Source organism: Balaenoptera musculus, chromosome 21 (genome assembly GCF_009873245.2).
Source record: "Balaenoptera musculus isolate JJ_BM4_2016_0621 chromosome 21, mBalMus1.pri.v3, whole genome shotgun sequence".
NCBI classification, from domain to species: domain Eukaryota; kingdom Metazoa; phylum Chordata; class Mammalia; order Artiodactyla; family Balaenopteridae; genus Balaenoptera; species Balaenoptera musculus.
The window spans coordinates 14,202,438-14,227,229 of NC_045805.1; the positions used below are offsets into that span (position 1 = coordinate 14,202,438).

Here is a 24,792-nt window from a genome sequence, read left to right on the forward strand (position 1 = left end):
ATTTACAATCTTTACAAAAAAATCATAGAAACCATCAAACTACACCCAGGATTTAATCTGAAATTAAATTTATCAACAAATTTATAAAGTACAACTTTACTACAGTCTTTGAGTCCAAGATATTTTACATAGTATTTGGTCGCTGAGGAAGACATAAGTTATAGTAAGCATCGTTGTTCCAAAAGTCTGGACCCTTCCATCCACACCAGCCCTAGATTTGGGAGAAGGGAAAGGAAAACCTTTTACAAAGTTACAGGACTACATGATTGAAACTGTAACATTTTACTATCCTGTTCTGTCAGCAGGGTCTTGGAATAAGGCTCTATATAATTCAAATATTTGAGTTCCTGTAAAGCATAGAAAAGTAGCTTATTTGGCTCCCTTTCAGACAGAATTAAAAAAATTTTAATTCTATGATATTTAATCATAGGAATCATTAAAAATGAAAAGCTTCATTACAGTACTGTTACTCAGTACCACATTTTATTGATTTTAGGATGCACAGTTTTATAATTCTGGCAGTTGATGGCATGTGATAGTTTAACTGGCATCTGTCCATAACAAGACTGTATAGACAGTGAAAAAGACTGAACTAGAAAGTGGGCCTCCCCAGCCACCGAATCGGCCACTGCCTTGATCCCGATTTCCCAGCAGTGGCATCTCAGCAGTGATACGTGGCAGTGAGAAATCTGAGATTGCCCTTGGAGTTGCATTCTATGCCCTTCGTTTTCCTCAGGCTGTAATCATGCCACTTTTCAATTTTATGTCAGTATTAATCCTTTTCCCCAGCAGAGAAAATTACTTTCAAACAAAATCTCATTGTGAATATAGAAGTTTATCAAATTTCTTCTAAGGCCATTGATTTATCAATATTTTCTTAAAGACCCAGCTCACGACTTGTCTGTGTTACATCATTCTGAAATGAAATGCTTTGTTTGCAAATACTTGTGAGGAGACTAGTGAGGATTCAAGATGCCACCATGTGAGTGACAGGTGGTAATTGTACCCCTTACCCTACCAAACTGGGAAGCTGCTGGGCATTCTGGCAGTGACCTGAAGTCAAAGGTCAGACAGAGTTCCTATAGGGGAAGATGGTGTGTTAGTCTGTTTTTCAGTGTGGAGGTGGGAGGGTTGAGTAGAGATGCTCTTTAGGTTTTTCATTTTTATTTTCTGATTGCAGAAATAAAGATACATATAAAAATTCAAATGAGGTGAAAAGTAAAAATTAAAAAAAATCCTCCACCAGTCCTGCCCCGCCTCTCCACAGGTAACCACCATTAAGTTTGGTTTATTATCGTTGAGAACTGTTTCTTTACATAAACAAACTTTTTTTTATCTTCTCATTTTTTTCAGCAAAACTTTCTCTAATGAATTTAATGTCCTAAATTTTCTTAACAATAAATAGAAAAAAGGCTTATACTTTCTCTGTTTTAATCTTTCTGTGGTCTTTTCACACATGTGGGCCATCTCCAGGTAACCAGACTCAAATTTTTTTCCAGAGAAGTGGGTAGAGAGGGTATCCAAACCAGAAACTGGGGGAGTAAGTAGGGGAGCCAGACTTCTTTCATTTGAGGTGTCTGGCTTGGGAACTTCAAACAGGAAAGCTCCCCAAGTGGGTAAAGAGAGGTCAGGCAGAGGTGCAAATGGCCCTCTGGCCCCTGCCATAGACTGAATGTGTCCAAGATTCGTATGTTGAACCCTAATCCCCAATGTGATGGTATTTGGAAGTGGGCCTTTGGGAGGTGACTGGGTTATGAGGGTAGAGCCCTCATGAATGGGGTTGGTGCTCTCATTAAAAGAGGGCCCAGAGAGCTCCCTCATCCCTTCCACCATGTGGAACATGGTGAAAGGACAGTGAAAAAGACTGCCATCTTTGAAGTAGAAAGTGGGCCTCACCACCCACCAAATTGGCCAGCACTTTGATCCTGGATTTCCCAGCCTCTGGAACTGTGAGAAATAAATTTCTTGTTATAAGCCACCCAGTCTATGGTATTCTGTTACAGTAGCCGGGATGGAGTAATAAGACAGTGCCTTAGATTCTTGAGTCACGTGAGAGTCAACAGCACTTCTACTGATGGCCTGGCCTTGGCCTCAAGGTTTCTTGCATGTGTGAAGAGAGCAAAGGGTTTTTGCTGTTACAAAGGTCTACAGAAATATAACTAGCAAAGGAGGGCTTCCCTGGTGGCACAGTGATTAAGAATCCGCCTGCCAAGGCAGGGCACACAGGTTCGAGCCCTGGTCCGGGAAGATCCCACATGCCACGGAGCAACTAAGCCCATGCGCCACAACTACTGAGCCTGCGCGCCTAGAGCCTGTGCTCCTCGACAAGAGAAGCCACCGCCATGAGAAGCCCACCCACCGCAATGAAGGGTAGCCCCCGCTCGCCGCAAGTAGAGAAAGCCCGCGTGCAACAAAGAAGACCCAACGCAGCCAAAGATAAAATAATTAAAAAAAAAAAGATTATTGCTAATCACAAGAAACAGACATCTCAAGTTAATGATTAAAAAAATAAAACTAGCAAAGGAGAGTGCAGTTCTCAGAGAAAGTAAGCAGGGACAATGCCTTACTCTATCTAATTGCATTAGAAAACCCTACCTAGATAATTCCATTTAGTCCAAAGTCCGTCAAGCCAGCCAAAAAGAAGTAATTTTATTATCTGTATTATGCCTCTAATTAAAATCATAAGGCGTCTCACTGCCTTTAAGATAAAATCTGAAAGCCTTGCTCCTCTGCCTGGCGCAGTGACCATCCCAGATTTAGCTCCTGCCTATCCCTCCAGCTGTCAGCCACGCCTCTTCACCAGCTGTCATCACGCTCCTGGAGCATGCCCTGCTCTCCTTGCACTGTCTCTAGGTGATGCCTCTGCAGGAGCAGCCTTGTGAGCTCCAAGACCCGACGCAGCCAAATTAAAAAAAAAAAAAAAAAAAAAAGAGCAGAGAAACCTTTTTATGGGTACTAATGATATTGACTTAAGTGACAACATGACAAAAATGAAGGGTAGTGGATAGGATATATTCACTGGCTTATAGCTGGAAAGGCTGTATGCATTCTTTGTAATTTTAATATATTTGGCAAAGAATATAAAACTTATTTAAAACTCAGGTTAATTATGTCTTATAACACTTGCCTCCTAAAGATTTAGTACTGAGTTTCATGAAAATTTAGTACTAGTTTCTCATGAAAACTCAGTACTAAATCTGAATTAGTTGCCTATAAATTAACTTAAATTTATACCTCCTTTAGCTGGTAGTTTAAGCATCAACAAATACTCTTAAATCTGTTTCAAATATAACTCCTTCATAGAATGAGATGAAGTTATATGTAAATAAATTAAAGGCAGTCAAGCCTCCATAATGTCCAGCATACTGCTTAGCTAATTTTTGGTTAATTCTAAAATTATAAAGGTTGTATACTCCACTCTATTTCAAGGCATTGATATATCTCACTATATTTATATTTGTGCAAAGCTGTAAGTCTCCAGGGGAATATATTTATGAGTTTTGCATTCTATTAAGTTTAATAACTGAGAAAGTCTTGATAAATCTAAGCTAAATTTTGTCTTCCACAATTTACTTTAGTTCCCCCCTGTCCTTGTCCTCTGTATCTAGAGAGACAGTTACTCATCACAGCCTTAGAATCCCTCCTTACAGTGAGGACCCCTGCCCTCAGTTCATAATCCATCTTTCTGTTAGCTGCCAGTTTTCTATCCTTTGGTCCTGGGTTCTTTGCCTTGTATCTAAATTTGTGTTAAACAGACACTTACCTTTTCTATAATAACTTGCAGATCTTCAGCGCCTGTATAATGCGGATCTAAAATCAGAAATTTTATCTGTCCTGTAATCTCATTCCATGCAACTCCTAGTATTGTGTGGGCCAAAACTCCTCCCCCTATTGAAGAGGAAATATGAAATGAGAGGGCATATATTAATCTCAACTTCCCATTCAATTTCAATTTAAAAAGATTATTTTGCCTATTAATTGACCTAACAGCATTAAAATCAACTGGCGTACACTGTAAACGACACAATGTCAAATATACTCTGAAGAGGTAAGATTACATCTTTAAGACAGAGAAGAAACAATCGTATCTATAATCATACTAGGTTTATATTTCACTGCAATATCCATGGAATTACCTAGACTGGATTTAAAAAGGGCCACAGAGGGTCTAAACTCCACACGACAGAGTAACGATCACTGCTGCTGGCACCTCTCTCAGCAGCTGGGCAGTGCTGCCTCTGGTCTGAGTACCTCCCATGGTGCCGCCCGTCTGCTCTTTCAATACTTCCTGTATTTTGCTGAAATCTGCCTACCCGCATTTCTTACACACCAGTCTTAGCTTGCCTTCTGTCATCACAGGACAAGTCTTACTTCTCACAGAATCGTGAAGCTTTAGATCAGCTAATCCAATCCTCTGATTTTACAACTAAAGCCCGAGAGGTTAAGCAATTTGCATAATGTCACACAGCCAGCCAAGTTAGTGCTAGCCATGACTTACAATGCTCAGCTCAGTGACCACTGCCTCTTTTCCATTCTGCTCTCAACTCTTCAAGTATTTGAACACAGTTATCATTTCTCTTCTTAGCCTTTACTACTGCTGGTTATTATCTTTTTTGTAACTTTCCTCCTGCCTTGGAAATTTTAAAATAATATCCAGAGGACAGTATGCATGATGTAAAAGCTAATTTTAATATGTTTAAAAATGACTGATTTTATGTGCCATTACATATTTTTATTAACCATAAGTTTCACATACTCGCCACTCTACCAAAAGAACCCAAGATATCCACACACCTTACCGATCATTACTGGTGTTCCTTCACTCTGGAAATGATTAACCAGTTCCCGTCCCTGAGAGGCCATTTCAGAACCTTGGCTAGAAAGAAACCATTTTCTATCAGATGAACTATTTCTAAGATAGTTGGGAATGTATGAATAATGTTTTACTGTGACAAAACTCACTTTTTAATCACCATATGCTTCACTACTTAATCTATCACTTATTTGTTAGCACTGATTTCCACAGCCAATCAAAACTGCACTTGTGAAATCAGAGGTATTAAAGTACTTGGACAATAAAAATAATAACACTATAGTTAGCAAGGTTGTTGTAATAGAAAATGTATTGAACACATAAGCTCATAAATCAGGAGTAAGCTAGTGATGGTCATAGATATCAATCTTATATTAATATTTGCTCATATTTTTATACTAGAATTGTGATTAAAATATATTGGAAAAGAAAAAATGAATGTATTATTTGGACACATTATTAATTTATTAAAATCTTAGGAAGAAAAAGAGTAGGAGATAAACAAAAAGGTCAGTCATAGACCAACATTTGATTTTTTCCTTTCAAGACGTCTCTGCCTTAAGCATTAAAAAACTAGACTTTCTGGGGACTTCCCTGGTGGTGCAGTGGTTAAGAATCCGCCTGTCAATGCACGGGACACGGGTTTGATCCCTAGTCTGGGAAGATCCCACATGCCGCGGAGCAACTAAGCCCATGCGCCACAACTACTGAGCCTGTGCTCCCTAGAGCCCGTGCACCGCAACTACTGAGCCCACGTGCTGCAACTACTGAAGCCCGTGCGCCTAGAGCCCGTGCTCCACAACAAGAGAAGCCACCGCAATGAGAAGCTCACACACTGCAATGAAGAGTAGCCCCCGCTCACCACAACTAGAGAAAGCCCACGCACAGCAACGAAGACCCAACGCAGCCAAAAAATAAAATAAATAAAAAACTAAATAAAAAGAGAAAAACAGAACAAAAAAACTAGACTTTCTGTAACTCTACTCAAAACTGACATATTTGCAAGTTTTCCTCTTCCAGACTAAGATTAGGCCTAGAGCATATAAGCAGATATCACAAAGTTTACTCATAAACTCAAACATCTTCTAAAAAATAACAAAAAAATTTAGGGCTAGAAAAATGAGATTTATAAAGCAAGGAGGCAATGTGGAGGAAGAGAAAAGAGTGAAAACAAATGTGGGGGAAAATGCGCTTTTTCTTTTAATAAAAATGACAAATTCTCTTTGAAATGATTTCTCAGATTTCTTAAAGTGTCCTTACCTGACAAACAGTATTTTTGAAGTTATACCAATCAAATGGTTCAGTACCAGCTGCACCTCGATAGATCCAATCCACTGCCGTGATCCGACAAATGTTGCTGGTTTGTCCCCAGCATCAACTAGAGCCTTTGTGTATTTAAAAATACAAAAAGATCCATACACAAGACAGCTATTAAAAATTACGTTTAGGGCATTTTCCCTGATTACCAGTATTTATATTTTTTTTCTTCAAAACAGAAATAAGTCTGCACCATGAGGTAGGAATAATTATTAATGGTATATTAAGGGTTAATGAAACATCCAACTGATTACAATTCAAAATGGCATGTTCTGTACCTGCTGAATTTCTCTGTGTGTTGGAATGGATCTCTCTGTGTATCCCTGGTGTTTGAACCAAGAGCAGATAGTCTGCAGAGACCGATAAGCACAGCCCCAGCCATTGTCATCTATCCGATCCTGCATATAATGATGGTAACCATATATACCCTGGACCACAGAAATCTATATAAAAAGAAGAAACACAGTAAAATATTAACTTAAGATAGATGTATGTATTATATTACACATACACATACCAAGTCATTTTACTATTCTCGGAGCTAGACTTACTTTAGTTCTTTAGAAAAACTTTTTTAAAAAAGAGGAAACGCTCCCCAACTCTTTCAATGAGCCAGTATACTACTGATACAAAAGTGAAGTAAGAACAGTATGAGAAAAGAAAATTATAAGACAATATCATTCATGAACACAGATGCAACAATCTTAACAAAATATTAGCAAACTAAATCCAGCAGAGAATAAAAAATAATAATTAATCATAACCAAACTATCATGAACGCAAATCTAATATCGTTTGGAGATTTGCATTGTAAGTATTTAGGAATAAATAGCATGATGCCTGTAATTTTCTTTGAAATGGCTCAAGGGGAAAAAAGGAGAAATGAAGCAAATATAGCAAATTGTTGACATTGTTGCATATATGTAACAAGAGACATGTACAGTAACTTTCATAGCAGGGTTGTCTAAATAGCAAAAAAACCTGGGGGAAAAAATCATACCAAGGTATATTATCCAGCAATAAAGATAACTGAACTACAGTTATACACAATACCATGGATAAATCTTAGCTACATGATATTGAGTGAAAAAGCAAGTTGTAGAAGACTATACACAGAATGACACCATTTTGGTAAAACTCAAAATCAAGCAAGACTAAAAGCAACATTGTTGAGAGAATATGTACATATATGGTGAAACTATTAAAAGAAAGGGAAGTGAATGATGAACCCAAAACTCAGTATAATAGTTCCTCCTGGGTGTCGGGGAGGCAGAGGAGTGCATAGGAAGGAGCACACAGTCAGACTGGCCACGTCCTAGTTCTTAAATGGCGTAGGGAGCTCTCCAATATTGATTTCTTTACTGTGCTTTATAACTTACATATATGTTACATGCACACATGAAGTATCATATAATAAATATTAAGAAATATATAAATGCTTCTTGCATTTTTGCAATACAGATAACCAACCCATTTCATTGTCAAAAAACAATCAGTATTTATTCAGTACCTTCTGAGTGTCCTGGCGCTTAGTAAAGATTAGGAATTAAAAATGAATATATGATATAATACTTACCCTAGAAGAGTTCCAAATATAATCTGAGAGAGAAAACATTTATGTAATAATCTACGAGAAAACCATCAAGAGTTATGTTGCTTGTTAGAGACTCTAAGTTTTGTATTTCCTATTCTATGATTCTATGACTGTGACAGAACAAGATTTTCAATCAGGAACAGGTCTCTCAAGATTTCCTCCCATATAAGCAAAATAAGTGAAATCATTCAATGTCACTGAAATGTTGACTAAAGTCTCATTCGTATGCATGTAACGGTGAGTGTCCAGCCAAGGCTGTTCTATGCGAAGCTGGTCTGCCCATAGCTCTCGCAGGTGAAGCTGCTGTCCCAAGTGCATGCTGATAGCCAGAACCGGAAACAGGCCCCTAACTGCCCTAGGCTCAACGTTGTATCACGTACTCATTTTTTTTTTTTTTAACTTTTGGGTTTATTTATTTATTTATTTATTTATTTATTTATTTATTTATTTATGGCTGTGTTGGGTCTTCGTTTCTGTGCGAGGGCTTTCTCCAGTTGCGGCGAGTGGGGGCCACTCTTCATCGCGGTGCGCGGGCCTCTCATCATCGCGGCCTCTCTAGTTGCGGAGCACAGGCTCCAGACGCGCAGGCTCAGTAATTGTGGCTCACGGGCCTAGTTGCTCCGCGGCATGTGGGATCCTCCCAGACCAGGGCTTGAACCCGTGTCCCCTGCATTGGCAGGCAGATTCTCAACCACTGCGCCACCAGGGAAGCCCACGTACTCATTTTTAATTCTTAAGATTTCCTTACAAAGCACCTGGAGACTCAGCAGGTATTGAATAAATGCCATGACAAGATGGGCCAATCAAGTTTTCTCTTATGGGAATTTGAATTGAGAGGTGCAGGGTGAATCAGGCAGTAAGTGCAAGGAGTGAAGCTGAAACAATGCATGCAATCAGCAGCTCTGAGGGAGAGTAGGAAAAGTTATGTCAGGCTGGAAAAATGAGGAAACAGAAGACAAGGCTGAGAAAAGGTAGAGTAAAGGGAAGGAACAGGCCAGTTAGGATCAAAAGCACCCCCAAAGAAAGCTGAGAAATGCTATCAAGGAGTGAGAGTATGCCTTGAGACCGAGGCCAGTCACAGCGCTGCTTTGTTGTAAGAGGCCCAGCTGTACGATTCCTATTCTTGGTTGCCCATGAGATCCTCTCTTACTAGCCTGCATGCATCCTTAAAAGAACCCTTCCCCACACTCCTTTTCTGAGCTACCTTTAGTGAAAAGATCTACCCCTTACAACTAGGTATATGCTGTACAGGAAACACGTAGTGCTTTATTAGCCTTTTCCTACAGTGTGAGTTGTGCAGAAACATGCCCTTAATTAGCATGATTTCTCAGGTTCAGAATGGAAATAAAATAGGACAAGCCTTTAAAGAAATTAAGGAATGGAATTTTAGTAAGAGAAATGTGCTACACATTATCTACTCCTAACCTTTTTAGACCACTGTAAATTACTGCTATCTTAAGCAATGATCATTAAAAGAAAAGGGTGGTAAATTATGTTTTAGGGACGATGATACCCGTTATGAATTGATCGTTACAACTTCCACTGGGTACAGACAGAAAACAACTAACGACACTTATGATCAACTGACTCACATAGAGAATTATTAAACTCACCACACCAGTCTCTATGTTAGGTGAATTGAGATAAGTATGTGGATTTCTAACGTAACCATCTTTGTATGGTTCATCTGGAAAGTGATAAGCATTAGACCTTCTGAAATAAGGTCTGTCATGAGGCAGATTGAAGAGATCGTGTAACTCCTAAATGAAATCAGAATCAAGAGGAAAGAAGAGAAAAAAAGTTAAATGATTTAGATTCCTAGTCAATAAATAAACTCAAACTAGATACAAAACAGAAAATTTACTAAATATTGGTTATAAACGTTATCAAATGCACTTATGATTTAATTCAGTAAGGTCAAAGAAAGTGAGATTTAAACTAAAACCAAAAAAGATTTATTTTTGTTATCTATGTATATGGATAGAAACTGGAAGGGAATGTAAAAAAATGATAATAATTCGTTAGAGTCAGAGAACTGAGATAATTTAAAATTACTCACTATTAACACACTCTGTTAAAATACATCCAGGCTAAAGACTGGTTTTGAAACAGCCTCGTAAATGAGTAAATTATAATTAACAATGATATAATTATATCAAAATATTTTTAAAAATCATGCTTAGAGTACTTAACAAATACAAGGGGTAGTGGTTAAATTATAGAGATTGGTGGCATGAAACCAACCAATATGGCATCAAAATAAAAATACACATACATGTTTGAAAGGCAATATATTCCTGAACGTATAAAAACATGTAGTAGTTACTTTGAAAAGTCTGACATCTTCTTTTGCTATCTCCTATGTATTCTAGCAGTTTGAATGGGATCATTAGCTTATGTAACTGTTGCCTCTGCAAATCAATTCATCTGGCACTTACAGAGGGGTACAGAGGGTTACATTGTTATATCTCTTTTCAGGGACAGAGACCAGGAAGACAGTCCCATGGTATAATTTGATGGATGCCAGGCAAGGCCACACATAAAAAATATGTACTCCCAAACCAGTCATTTTGCCAAGAAATCTCACTTCTTTGAATGCTGATCATGTTTTCTTCAAAATGCCTCTAATAAAACCCAAATAACCCTGGGAGGTGGGGGATGGAGTAATACTATAAATTCTAATTAGAAACAGCATAAATCCTAATTTCCCTTCTCTGACTCTAATCTTGTCTCTTTCACAAATCTGGAAGTAACGGAAGAGAAAAGGAATATATTAAATGCTCTAGGCATGTAAGCATCTTTTCAGTTCTAAATTTCATTACAGAAAAATAACATATGAACTACACTGAACATATGAAATTAAAATGTTACATATGGTTTAGCAAAGTATTTTTTCATTAATAATACTTTAAAAAGTTATAGAACAGAAATTAAATAAGGTGTAAAGCTAATAGTCTGCGTCCACACTTTAAAATTAAATCACAAAACAATGTCCATTTATTAGAAACACAAAATTAAACACAAAATGAATGATAGCTGTATTTTTTTAAGAAAAAATGAATTGGTTTCACCTTTCTATAGGCCTGCAGCTGATCATCTGGAATTCCTGATGGATATGAAACTGTTACAAGATTTTTTTCCCCTGGTAATAAAAAGTGCAGTGGTTCAGGGACCACGATAGATGTTCCTTTCATGTATTTCAAAATGCATTGTTCCATATCAGTTAGTTGATTATGAATTGCATCAACTAGATGTTTACGAACTCTGAGGGGGGGGAAATATACAAGGCATTAACAGAAGTTATAGCAGTTTATGATACATGAAAGTGTCGAGTGACTATATTCCTAATATATCCTCGATTGGACCAGGTTTATTAAAGGAAGTCTAAAAAATGCAAAGTTAAATGTTAAATAAACTAAATTTCCTCTGTGTAGATAAAGGGAAAACCCTACAGGTTTTGCATATTACTCTACTTCCTCCAATAAACATCTAATTACTAGATGACTCTTAGTTTAATAATAAACAAGGAGTAAATCATAGTAAAAACAACAACAACACTGGATATGCCTATATGATAATTTAAAATGAGCTCTGATTACTTTGGGATAGGGTCCTTATTTAAACGTGGCAGTAGTATTAGAAAATACCTACTTTCCCCACGTTTCTTCTGGAGCAACAGATACAACTGCATCGACCGGTAAAGTCATATTAACATAGTGGTGTCCTCCGCTTTCTCTTTCAATGATGGGTGTTACAGGTGCCAGAGGGGTTGACATTTCCAGCATAAGATCTATATTTACTATTTGATGCTATAAAGATAAACAGTAAAAGTTAACTTATAGAACACTGAATAATAATATAAAAGGTAAGTAAAAGGACTTTTTAAGGACCATATAAGCTATATTACAGTAAATTATTGAAAAGCACAAATCTTAAAGAAGAAATCTTCCCTGCTTCAAAATAATCTGAGGAGAAGGGGAGAGTGAGTGGGGAGTGAAGGTGAAATCAGATTGATCACGTACTGATAAACATTAAAGTTAGGTTCACCAGGCTTCATTTAACTATTTTCTCTACTTTTGTATACATTTAAAAATTTCAAAACAAAACAAAACAAATCAAATGAACAAGATACAATAACCACACACTGAAGCAACTTTTAAACATATATTATGACTATATACCTGTGGTCTAAAGACATAAAAAACTATAAACAAATATTGAACTCTACTAGTAGGTTTGATTTTGATAGTGGTATGGGAAAACAATTTTGAAAATGCTTTCTGTATATTAAACAAATTTAGCAAAATATTAAGAGTACTGGAAGCCAGGTTTCTCACTGGGAAAAGGTTAGCAATTGTGTGAGGCTGAAGTAGAACTGGAGGTATAATAAGATTTACACAGATAAATATGGATGTATGTGTTATATATGTATAGTATGTATATATACACGTGTGTGTTCCTTGGGGAAATGGCTGATTCCTGAGCTAACACAGGGAAAGTACAAGACGTGTCTGGAACATCCCGTGGAAGAAAGTAGCAAGTACTCAAAAATATGGTGTCAAGAGGACATTGAAGCCAGCATGAAGTTTCTATTGGCCAAATCTTAGAAAATGTGATCATCAAAATAACTAATGACAGTAACAGTAACAGATAACTCATTGCATAAAATAGGAATCCATGCTTCCATGCAGTTAATAAACAAATAGGGAAATGGAAAATCTCTCCCTCACAGTATAATGTCATCTAATAAATGTAAAAGGAAACAATAGACTTAGAAAAATCACTACTTTGCAACCATCAGATTAATGCCAGATTCTGGCAAAAATTATCAATTGATGTTAGTAGTGATGGGTAAACACTTGATGAGGAACAGGATATATATATATATAAACTCAAAGTATCTTCCCACAAAATACTTACTAATTATAAGGGCAAAAAATAGTACCCTCACAGTGGAGAACACTGGCGGATACCACATTAAATGATCAAAGTTAACATCACTAATACAAGAACAAACTGAGCATATGCTTCTTTCATACGACGTGCTGAGAAGGACACACATTACTTCTGTGGTATTCCTACCAACAATGACCACATGAATCTATCACGAGGAAGCCTAAAACAAACCCAAACCCAAATTGAGGAACATCCTACAAAAGAACTGACCTGTATCCCTCAAAATGTCAAGCTCCAACGACTGGTAATTCTCAAATCCTTATCCATAGCCCACAATTTTTTTTGTACACTCCACATTTATAAATCTAACAGCTCATGTGGACTCCTCACTGCTGTCTAAAACATAATGTGACCGAAACTGACCTTATGTCTTCCCCATCTTCCATCTTTACCCAAGCAAGAAGCTGGTCATCCCACATCCAATTAGTTTCCAAGTATAATCTATTCGATCCCCTAAATAGTTCTTGTATCCATTCCCTCCTCTTTATTACTGTAGCTACTGTTTTGGTTTGGCTTCTCCTAAGTGGTCCCTGCCCACATCTCCAACCTCACGTCCACTCTATTTTCCTTACTAGTCTGGAAAAACACTAAAGGCATACTAACTTTGTACAACTTCCTGCCTTGAAGCAGCAGCTCCATTTTTCATCTCCAATATCTGGCAAAGTTCGTGGCACGTGGCAGGTACTCAATAGCACTGGTTCAAAAATCAACAGAACCAAAACAGTGTGAAGAAAAGTAAATCATTTATTATTTACTACCTCATATAGCATAATGTGTCACTGTCATGTTTCAGAATGATCCCTTTTTATTTGTTTTTAAATAATCTGTAAACAGACTCAAGCTGTTTTATTTCTGTGGGAGCAAACAAGGCATTCAAAAAACCCATTTAAGATATATATTACAATGGGACAAAAGTTTAGATACGTACACCAGAGATATAACCTCTGGCAAGTCATTTAATTTTTCTGGACCTGAATAATCTGATCTGTAAAAAAAATAAGAAAGTTGGGTTAAGTAATTTCTAAGATCTCACTCAACTCCAAATTCAAGGATTGAAAATTTTTATCACTAAGAAGACAGGTGATTTGCTTACCATGTCTGAAAACTTTTTGTCTTTCTTCCTCATGAATTTTCGTTTTGTATCTTCTTCCTGTTCAAATCTAAATTTTTAATACACAAAGATGTTTATCATACGAAATGACGCTGTGAAAACACTTCTAGCCATCTTCAAGCATACTCACTGAATAAAGCGCATTATGTTCTTACAGGTGGAACTATCAGTCAGTTCTCCTGGAATGGTGTTCATGTCACTGTTAGGCCATATGTACACTGAACTGTGGCAGATTCTGAACACAAGTGCATTTGAAGAAAGCTTGGTTGAGAGGTCACTCAACATATGTTTTAGTGCTTTCTTGATAAAAATTTCTAAATTAAAAGAATATAAATAGAATAAGAAAAATTGTAAACTTTTCAACATGAATGCTTCCAAGCACACAAAAGTACAGCACAGTAAAACTGACCCCCAAATATCCATTCCCTATATTCAATACTATAAAAACATTTTTTTTGCCTTTTTTAAAAAAAATTGACATAAAATTCATTGTTTAACGTGTACAATTCAGTTGCTTTTAGTATACGACAAGGTTTAAAATCATCACTATTTAATTCCAGAACATTTCATCACCCCCAAAGAAACCCTGGCCTTACCAGCGGTCATTCCCCATTCTCCCATGGCAATCACTAACCTACTTTTGGTCTCTATAGATCTGCCTATTCTGGACACTTCATATAAATGGAATCACACATTACGTGGCCTTTTGTGTCTGGCTTCTTTCACTCGGCCTAATACTTTCAAGATTCATCCATATTGTGGATTCATCCATAATGTGAATTCATCCATAGCATAAATTAGCACTTCACTCTTTTTTACGGCTGTATGAGCAAAACATGTTTTGTTTATCCATTCATAAGCTGATACACATTTGGGTTGTTTCTACTTTTCAGTTATCATGAATAATGCTGTTATGAACATTTGTGCACAAGTTATTGTGTGGACATACGTTTTTAATTCTCTTAGGTGATCACCTAGGAAGAATTGCTGGGTCATACAGTAATTGTCTTTTTGAGGAACTGCCAAACTGTTTTCCAAAGAAACTGCACCATTTTATATTCCCATCAGCAATGTATAAGGATTCCAATTACTCTCGAAATACCTTATTACTTATAGCAATAAAACTGTTGCATGAAATTTAAATTTCTTTATAGTTCTATTCTTTTTTTTTTTTTAAAGGAATTCCTTTATTTTATTATTTATTTATTTATTTATGGCTGTGTTGGGTCTTCGTTTCTGTGCGAGGGCTTTCTCTAGTTGCGGCAAGCGGGGGCCACTCTTCATCGCGGTGCGCGGGCCTCTCACTGTCGCGGCCTCTCTTGTTGCGGAGCACAGGCTCCAGACGCGCAGGCTCAGCGGTTGTGGCGCACGGGCTTAGTTGCTCCGCGGCATGTGGAATCTTCCTGGACCAGGGTTCGAACTCGTGTCCCCTGCATTAGCAGGCAGATTCTCAACCACTGCGCCACCAGGGAAGCCCTATAGTTCTATTCTTCCTTGGACTATATCCCACTAAGACTGTACAAAGTACTGTGCTCTGAAGTCACAGTTTTTTTCTCTGTGTGGTATGTCATCAACCTGATGTTTGTCTGACTTCATTTTCAGGGATTTCCTTTTTACTTTATAGAACTTTTTAAATATGAAAAACATTTTCATGGTTCCAAAGTCAAAACTATAAAGAAGATATATCTGAAGAAGACAATATTTAAATACTTGTCTTAGCTTTATACTCCTAAATCCTAAACCTAGTTAACCTTGTGATTAAAATATTTATTTAACTATCACACTGATATCTTGATAAATAAATACCTTGAGATTGTGGTAGAGAAAAGATTACTTTTAACAAGTCAGATTAAAAGATATCCTGATATGCTTCAGAAAGCCAAATGTAAAGATTTTTAGCTGCACTACAAAAGACAAACATAATTCCTGGATTACTTTCTGTTTATCCCTGAAGGACCATGAGGTAAAGTACCTAAATAATTGTGATGTCTTTAAGTTAAGCACCTTCTTCCCCTCAATTTCCTCATTAATGATTCCCTTCATTGAGTGTTTCAAAGAGTTTGATACAGGAGGAGGAATACTATCAAGTCAGAAGACAAGCTCAAATACATTAATTACTAGGTAAAAAGTATCTGTAGTCCTTACTTACATTTGAAATTACATCATTATATCTGGTGACTAATATATTAGTTATACTTTGGGATGAGTTCATAGCAAAGTATACCTTCAATTTATATTAAGTTGTAAAATGTAAGGCTTTATCCATACAAGTAACATATTAAGGAACAACAATACTTTACTGATAAGATAAGTCTAAAAGTGAGTTTTAGTCCTTGCAAAATGATTCTCATCTTGATGGCGCATTAGAAAATCACCTAAAAATCTTACTGATGCCCGAGTCTCTGTCCTTAGAGACTTTAATTGGTCTGGAAGTGGGGATTAGAATGTGGACCAAGATTGAGAACAATTGTCTAATATGAAGGGATGGGTCAGAAAGAACATTCTGCATTCACTCTCCCTCTTTCCAAAGGGCCAGTAAATAATCGTCAGCTGGTGATCTCCTTCAAGGAACTCTGACGCTGTTTATTCCTTATCTTTCTGAACTTCTTTGTGGCTCCTGACACCATTGATCATGCTTTTCTTGAGTGATTTCATTTAGTATCAAGGTATTAACTATCATCCTTGAGAGATATTAAGTTCTCTTATCTCCAGTTCTGACCACTCTCCCCCAAGTTTCAGACTCAAATTACCAAATGCCTGTTGGGCGCTGGCACTTGGCTTACTGTGGCATCTCAAATGAAACACATCTCCAACACAGCTCCTCATCTTCTTCCTCTGATATTCTTTGCCTCAGTTTGTGGCAGTAGTCAGAAACAGGAAGACATCCTAGAATTTGGTTTATACAAACACTGCTGATTTTTCTCCCATAGAGCTTGCCTACCATTCCTAAACAACACGACATTCAAGAGAGTGGGCTCTGGAGGCACAGGGTTATGTACAGTTGTAAGCCTACAACGTACAAGTCTGGGTGCCTCTTTATATTGTGCTCATGGTGGATATTTATATTTATCGTGACAATTTTCTTTGAGAGGGCAGTAAAGTTTCTTAAGTAAGGAGACACCTTTTCCTAATGTGCACAGAGAGCCCCATGGGCTAGAGCTGGTGGGGAACAGTGTCTAAGTTTAAATCCAATTTATATCACTTACTAACTATATGACCTTAGACAGTTTATTCATCCTATCTCTCAGTTTCATGTGCAAAATGGTAAGAATCTCACTATATTTCATAATCAACTTTATAATAAAAAAGCAGAGTATTTTGGCAGACCTACCATTAGGAGTAGCTAGCTGAAAAGCTAGATCAAGGCCACCTCTCATTCTGAAGAGTATATCCATAGTCTCTGAAATAACCTAAGACAAATAAAACCAAAATTTCATTGTAAAACAAAAACTCATCCTCATATAAATTAGAATCTAACTGAATTTAGGTTAAGGCATTAATTAATCTTGATTTTTCAAGTTATTTCATGAGTTAATTCATTGTTTTATGGAGAAAAACAAAACACCCTAAATTCTAAATTAGAGGTTCTCAACCTTTGTTCCACACTGAAATCACCTGAGAAGTTTAAAATACTGATTCCTGGGCTACACCCCCCGAGATTCTGATTAATTGGCCTGGGGAGGGTCTAGGCACAAGGATATTTAAAAAGTCCTCCATGTGAATGATTCTAATGGGAAAAGGTTGAGGACCACTGCTCTAAGAAAGTATTTCTAAATTACAGTTTTAACAATTATAGGGTTTAACAATGACATGAAAAGATCAATGGAAAGTAACTAGTTTAAGAATGGGACAGAAACACTGACCCTATTATGATAAGAACTGATGGTCAAGACAATGAGAGGAAACTAATATATCACTGATGGTGGGAGTATAAACTCTTAGAATTCTTCATAGGGTGATGTGGCAATAAGAATCAAAAGCCTTATATTCACGAGCAGAAGCAAGAAGAACTACAATCCTGCAGCCTGTGGAACAAAAACCACATTTACAGAAAGATAGACAAGATGAAAAGGCAGAGGGCTATGTACCAGATGAAGGAACAAGATAAAACCCCAGAAAAACAACTAAATGAAGTGGAGATAGGGAACCTTCCAGAAAAAGAATTCAGAATAATGATAGTGAAGATGATCCAGGACCTCGGAAAAAAAATGGAGGCAAAGATCAAGAAGATGCAAGAAATGTTTAACAAAGACCCAGAAGAATTAAAGAACAAACAAACAGAGATCAACACTACAATAACTGAAATGAAAACTACACTAGAAGGAATCAATAGCAGAATAACTGAGGCAGAAGAACGGATAAGTGACCTGGAAGACAGAATGGTGGAATTCACTGCTGCAGAACAGAATAAAGAAAAAAGAATGAAAAGAAATGAAGACAGCCTAAGAGACCTCTGGGACAACATTAAATGCAACAACATTTGCATTATAGGGGTCCCAGAAGGACAAGAGAGAGAGAAAGGACCTGAGAAAATATTTGAAGAGATTATAGTCGAAAACTTCCCTAACATGGGAAAGGAAATAGTCACCCAAGTCCAGGAAGCGCAGAGAGTCCCATACAGGATAAACCCAAGGAGAACCACACCGAGACACATAGTAATCAAACTGGCAAAAATTAAAGACAAAGAAAAATTATTGAAAGCAGCAAGGGAAAAACGACAAATAACATACAAGGGAACTCCAATAAGGTTAACCGCTGATTTCTCAGCAGACACTCTACAGGCCAGAAGGGAATGGCATGATATACTTAAAGTGATGAAAGGGAAGAACCTACAAACAACATTACTCTACCTGGCAAGGATCTCATTCAGATTCGATGGGAGAAATCAAAAGCTTTACAGACAAGCAAAAGCTAAGAGAATTCAGCACCACCAAACCAGCTCTACAACGAATGCTAAAGGAACTTCTCTAAGTGGGAAACGCAAGAGAAGAAAAGGACCTATAAAAACAAACCCAAAACAATTAAGAAAATGGTCATAGGAACATACATATCGATAATTACCTTAAACGTGAATGTATTAAATGCTCCAACCAAAAGACACAGGCTTGCTGAATGGATACAAAACCAAGACCCATCTATATGCTGTCTACAAGAGACCCACTTCAGACCTAGGGACACATACAGACTGAAGGTGAGGGGATGGAAAAAGATATTCCATGCAAATGGAAATCAAAAGAAAGCTGGAGTAGCAATACTCATATCAGATAAAATAGACTTTAAAATAAAGAATGTTACAAGACACAAGGAAGGACACTACATAATGATCAAGGGATCAATCCAAGAAGAAGATAAAACAATTATAAATATATATGCACCCAACATAGGAGCACCTGAATACATAAGGCAATTGCTAGCAGCTATAAAAGAGGAAATCGACTGTAACACAGTAATACTGGGGGACTTTAACACCTCACTTACACCGATGGACAGATCATCCAAAATGAAAATAAATAAGGAAACACAAGCTTCAAATGACACAATAGACCAGATAGATTTAATTGATATTTATAGGACATTCCATCCAAAAACAGCAGACTACACTTTCTTCTCAAGTGCACACAGAACATTCTCCAGGATAGATCACATCTTGGGTCACAAATCAAGCCTCAGTAAATTTAAGAAAATTGAAATCATAACAAGCATCTTTTCTGACCACAATGCTGTGAGATTAGAAATGAATTACAGGGAAAAAAATGTAAAAAACACAAACACATGGGAGGCTAAACAATACGTTACTAAATAACCAAGAGATCACTGAAGAAATCAAAGAGGAAATCAAAAAATACCTAGAGACAAATGACAATGAAAACACGACCAACCAAAACCTATGGGATGCAGCAAAAGCAGTTCTAAGAGGGAAGTTTATAGCTATACAAGCCTACCTCAAGAAACAAGAAAAATCTCAAATAAACAATCTAACTTTATACCTAAAGGAACTAGAGAAAGAAAAACAAACAAAACCCAAAGTTAGCAGAAGGAAAGAATCATAAAGATCAGAGCAGAAATAAATGAAATAGAAACAAAGAAAACAATAGCAAAGATCAATAAAACTAAAAGCTGGTTCTTTGAGAAGATAAACAAAATTGATAAACCATTAGCCAGACTCGTCAAGAAAAAGAGGGAGAGGACTCAAATCAATAAAATTAGAAACGAAAAAGGAGAAGTTATAACAGACACCGCAGAAATACAAAGCATCCTAAGAGACTACTACAAGCAACTCTACGCCAATAAAATGAACCATCTGGAAGAAATGGACAAATTCTTAGAGAGGTATAACCTTCCAAGACTGAACCAGGAAGAAATAGAAAATATGAACAGACCAATTACAAGTAATGAAATTGAAACTGTGATTAAAAATCTCCCAACAAACAAAAGTCCAGGACCAGATGCCTTCACAAGTGAATTCTATCAAACATTTAGAGAAGAGCTAACACTCATCCTTCTCAAACTCTTCCAAAAAATTGCAGAGGAAGGAACACTCCCAAACTCATTCTATGAGGCCACCATCACCCTGATACCAAAACCAGACAAAGATACTACAAAAAAGAAAATTACAGACAAATATCACTGATGAATACAGATGCAAAAATCCTAAAAAAATACGAGCAAACAGAATCCAACAACACATTAAAAGGATCATACACCATGATCAAGTGGGATTCATCCCAGGGATGCAAGGATTCTTCAATATACACAAATCAATCAATGTGATACACCATATTAACAAATTGAAGTATAAAAACCATATGATCATCTCAACAAATGCAGAAAAAGCTTTTGACAAAATTCAAAAGATCCCGAATAGCCAAAGCAGTCTTGAGGGAAAAAAACGGAGCTGGAGGAATCAGACTCCCTGACTTCAGACTATACTACAAAGCTACAGTAATCAAGACAATATGGTACTGGCACAAAAACAGAAATATAGATCAATGGAACAAGACAGGAAGCCCAGAGATAAACCCACGCACCTATGGTCAACTAATCTATGAGAAAGGAGCCAAGGATATACAATGGAGAAAAGACAGTCTCTTCAATAAGTGCTGCTGGGAAAACTGGACAGCTACATGTAAAAGAATGAAATTAGAACACTCCCTAACACCATACACAAAAATAAACTCCAAATGGATTAGAGACCTAAATATAAGACCAGACACTATAAAACTCTTAGAGGAAAACATAGGAGGAACACTCTTTGACATAAATCACAGCAAGATTTTTTTGATCCACCTCCTAGAGTAATGGAAATAAATACAAAAATAAACAAATGCGACCTAATGAAACTTCAAAGCTTTCGCACAGCAAAGGAAACCATAAACAAGATGAAAAGACAACCCACAGAATGGGAGAAAATATTTGCAAACGAATCAATGGACAAAGGATTAATCTCCAAAATATATAAACAGCTCATACAGCTCAATATTAAAAAAACAAACAACCCAATCCAAAAATGGGCTGAGGACCTAAACAAACATTTCTCCAAAGAAGACATACAGATGGCCAAGAAGCACATGAAAAGCTGCTCAGCATCACTAATTATTAGAGAAATGCAAATCAAAACTACAATGAGGGGGCTTCCCTGGTGGCGCAGTGGTTGACAGTCTGCCTACCAATGCAGGGGACACGGGTTCGAGCCCTGGTCTGGGAAGATCCCACATGCCGCAGAGCAACTAGGCCCGTGAGCCGCAATTACTGAGCCTGCGCGTCTGGAGCCTGTGCTCCACAACAAGAGAGGCCGCGATAGTGAGAGACCCGCACAACGCGATGAAGAGTGGCCCCCACTTGCCGCAACTAGAGAAAGCCCTCGCAGAGAGACGAAGACCCAACACAGCCATAAATAAATAAATAAATAAATAAATAAACATTAAAAAAAACATACTGAAAAAAATCACACAATTTATACGTGTACATCTCTATTAAAAACAAGAAACAAACCAAAAAAACTACAATGAGGTACCACCTCACACCAGTAAGAATGGGCGTAATCAGAAAATCTACAAACAACAAACGCTGGAGAGGGTGTGGAGAAAACGGAACCCTCTTGCAGTGTTGGTGGGAATGTAAATTGATACAGCCACTATGGAGAACAGTACGGAGGTTCCTTAAAAAACTAAAAATAAAATTACCATATGATCTAGCAATCCCACTACTGGGCATATACCCAGAGAAAACCATAATTCAAAAAGACACATGCACCCCAATGTTCACTGCAGCACTATTTACAATAGCCAGGTCATGGAAGCAACCTAAATGCCCATCGACAGATGAATGGATAAAGAAGATGTGGTACATATATACAATGGAGTATTACTCAGCCATAAAAAGGAATGAAATTGGGTCATTTGCGGAGATGTGGATGGATCTAGAGACTGTCATACAGAGTGAAGTAAGTCAGAAAGAGAAAAACAAATATCGTATATTAACGCATGTATGTGGAACCTAGAAAAATGGTAGAGATGAACCGGTTTGCAGGGCAGAAACTGAGACACAGATGTAGAGAACAAATGTATGGACACCAAGGGGGGAATGTGGCAGGGGTGGTGGTGGTGGTGGTGTGATGATTTGGGCGATTGGGATTGACATGTATACACTGATGTGTATAAAATTGATGACTAAGAAGAACCTGCTGTATAAAAAAAAACAAAATTCAAAAATTAAAAAAAAAAGCCTTATAGTCACATTCTTGGTCTAGTAATTCTGCATTTAGAAATTTAATTTCTAAGGAAATTTGCAAAACACACAAAGATTAGGGTATACAGATGTTAACCTGTCAACAAGATATTGATTAAATAATTATGATTATACAGTAATGAAAAATAATGCTTTATAAGAATATTTAATGCCATAGGAAAATGCTTATAACTTATAAATGGGGAAAAAAGCACTTGCAAAGTGGAATCTATTAGCAGTTCTTAATTTGGGTCCATACATTGCAGGTAGTTGACATATGACAAAGACATATATCATTTTGCTGGGGGAGAGGAGTGGGAAGGAGGAAGGCGTTTCAGAGATTTCATCAGATACTCAAAATATGTCCCAAACAGGCTGAAGAACCACACTACACAGTAAGAACCCTATTTTGAAATAAATTAGTTAAGTACTAACATTTACTGAGCCCTTAAAAAGTAAAAGGCACTATGCTAAATGACTGGACATATATTAACTTTGATCCTCAGAACATTACAAAGTAGGTACCATTACTATTTTTCTCATTTACAAATCCTTGTCACATTTTTTTTTTTTTTTTAGCCGCGCCACGTGGCATGCGGGTTCTTCCCCAACCAGGGATCGAACCCGTGCCCCCTGCATTGGGAGAGTAGTCTTAACCACTGGACTGCCAGGGAAGTCCCCTTGTCACATTTTTTTAAGGGTGACTGCTTTTATTTTCCATAAATTGTAACCTGTTGAAAGGCCATGCCCTTTGCCCCAATTATACTTCTAGGAATTTATCCTAAAGAAATAATCACGAAAGTTCAGACAAATTTAGCTTGAATGTTACCCACTTACCATACTGTTATTCATCATAGCAAAAAGCAAACAAACAAACAAAAAACCCCACCTAAATAGCTATCAATAACAAGTATGTTAAGTAAATAAGTCAGTTAAATACTATGCACCTATTTGAATAAAAAATATTTAATGGCACTGAAAGATACTGAAGATAAAAGTTATAAAGACAGGCAAGAGCAACATTTAACTGTTACTTTCTTTATGACCTTGTAACTAATCACTCAAGTCTGTCTTCTCTTCTGTAAAACTGGAAAAACATACAACTTCACAGGGTTGTTGTGAAGGTTCCATAAGAGATCTTATGAGAATGCACTAGAATCTCCTTACACTTCTGAATTGAGATCCTTTCTGAAGAAATAATATTTAAACTGAGATCTGAGGGGTAAGTATGTAAGAGTATGAACAATTCCAAAGGAAAGATGGGGGTGCAGGTAGACAAGCCCATCCCAGGCAGGGGCTCAGATTGGTGAAGGCCTGCTTAAAAGACCACTTAAGAGACCACAGCAGATGGTTAGATCTCATGGTGCCAAGGACAAGGATAGTTAGAGACAGTGACGACTGACAGCCATTTAGAAGTAGATTTCATAGCATTTGATTAGTGAACAGATGTTCAGGAGTTGAGAAGAGGGCGATGTCAAGGATGATGATTTCCAGGTTTTTGGCATGAACAACGCTGGGGTGGATGGTAGCGCAATGAACTGAGATGGGGATCACTGGAGGAAGAGCAGGTGTGGGACGAGGGGAGGTGGGAATGGTGAGTCAGTTTTGAACTTGCTGAGTCTGAAATACATATGAGCCATCCAAGTGGAGGTACAGTTAGTACATATGCGGATCTGGAGCTCAGAATACATCTCTAAGCTGGAGATACAAATTTTGGAGAAAACATAGGGTGTAAAGAAAAGTACTGAACGCCACATCTAGGATATGGATTGGAGGACCTGCTTGAGCAATTAAGAGGGAAACCAGGGGAGTGTGACATCACAGCAGCTAAGGGAATACAGTATTTGCAAAGTCACTCATATCTTTCCCAGGTCCAATCCTTCCTCGAAACCTTCAAAAACGCCTCATAATTCCCTCGTTCTCAAAATGAATGCACAAGTAGAAGGTGCAGGGAGCGCGTATCCAAAGGCGGCTGCAGTGGGGCCGGGGGTTCAAGGTTGTGCGGGGCAGTTTCCCTCCGGTCCTACCGGGAGAGGCCGAGGACAGGACGGCCCAGACCACGGAGTTCGCAGCTACCACCGTGGGCCCCGGCAGAACCAGTTATTTCAAGGGCCATAAAGCCTCGTAGCAGCTAGTGAAGTCTGAGGGGAAACGCAGGGGTGGGGGGCGAGCACGGGTACTCACCATAGCGGGTACATGGAGTTCATAGGGGCGCCGACGGCCGCCCAGGCACAGGACGCTGGCCCGGAACTGGCGTCATCGGAGGCGGGGCTT

The 24,792-nt window shown here is 37.7% G+C and overlaps 1 protein-coding gene across 1 annotated transcript; it reads right to left on the minus strand.

Annotated features, from left to right (window-relative positions):
• Nucleotides 1-36: 36 nt before the first annotated feature.
• UFSP2 (UFM1 specific peptidase 2) lies at nt 37-24,771 on the minus strand. The gene is made up of 12 exons (XM_036838978.1): nt 24,703-24,771; nt 17,123-17,201; nt 13,922-14,105; nt 13,774-13,840; nt 11,376-11,533; nt 10,796-10,988; nt 9,338-9,484; nt 6,409-6,573; nt 6,074-6,198; nt 4,800-4,876; nt 3,764-3,888; nt 37-211 (listed from the first exon to the last, which is right to left on the minus strand). The coding sequence occupies exons 1-12, from the start codon at nt 24,703-24,705 to the stop codon at nt 125-127; spliced, it is 1,410 nt and encodes a 469-aa protein (XP_036694873.1). The 5' UTR covers nt 24,706-24,771; the 3' UTR covers nt 37-124.
• Between the last annotated feature and the right edge of the window lie 21 nt (nt 24,772-24,792).

Bases quoted from the DNA above. Each gene is read 5' to 3' on its own strand.
- UFSP2 (XM_036838978.1), bottom strand. The intron at 3,889-4,799 runs GTAAGGTGTGTG...CCTCTTCAATAG, and splicing joins AGGAACACCAGTAATGATCG to GGGGAGGAGTTTTGGCCCAC. The intron at 212-3,763 runs GTAAGTGTCTGT...TCCCAAATCTAG, and splicing joins TGCAAGTTATTATAGAAAAG to GGCTGGTGTGGATGGAAGGG.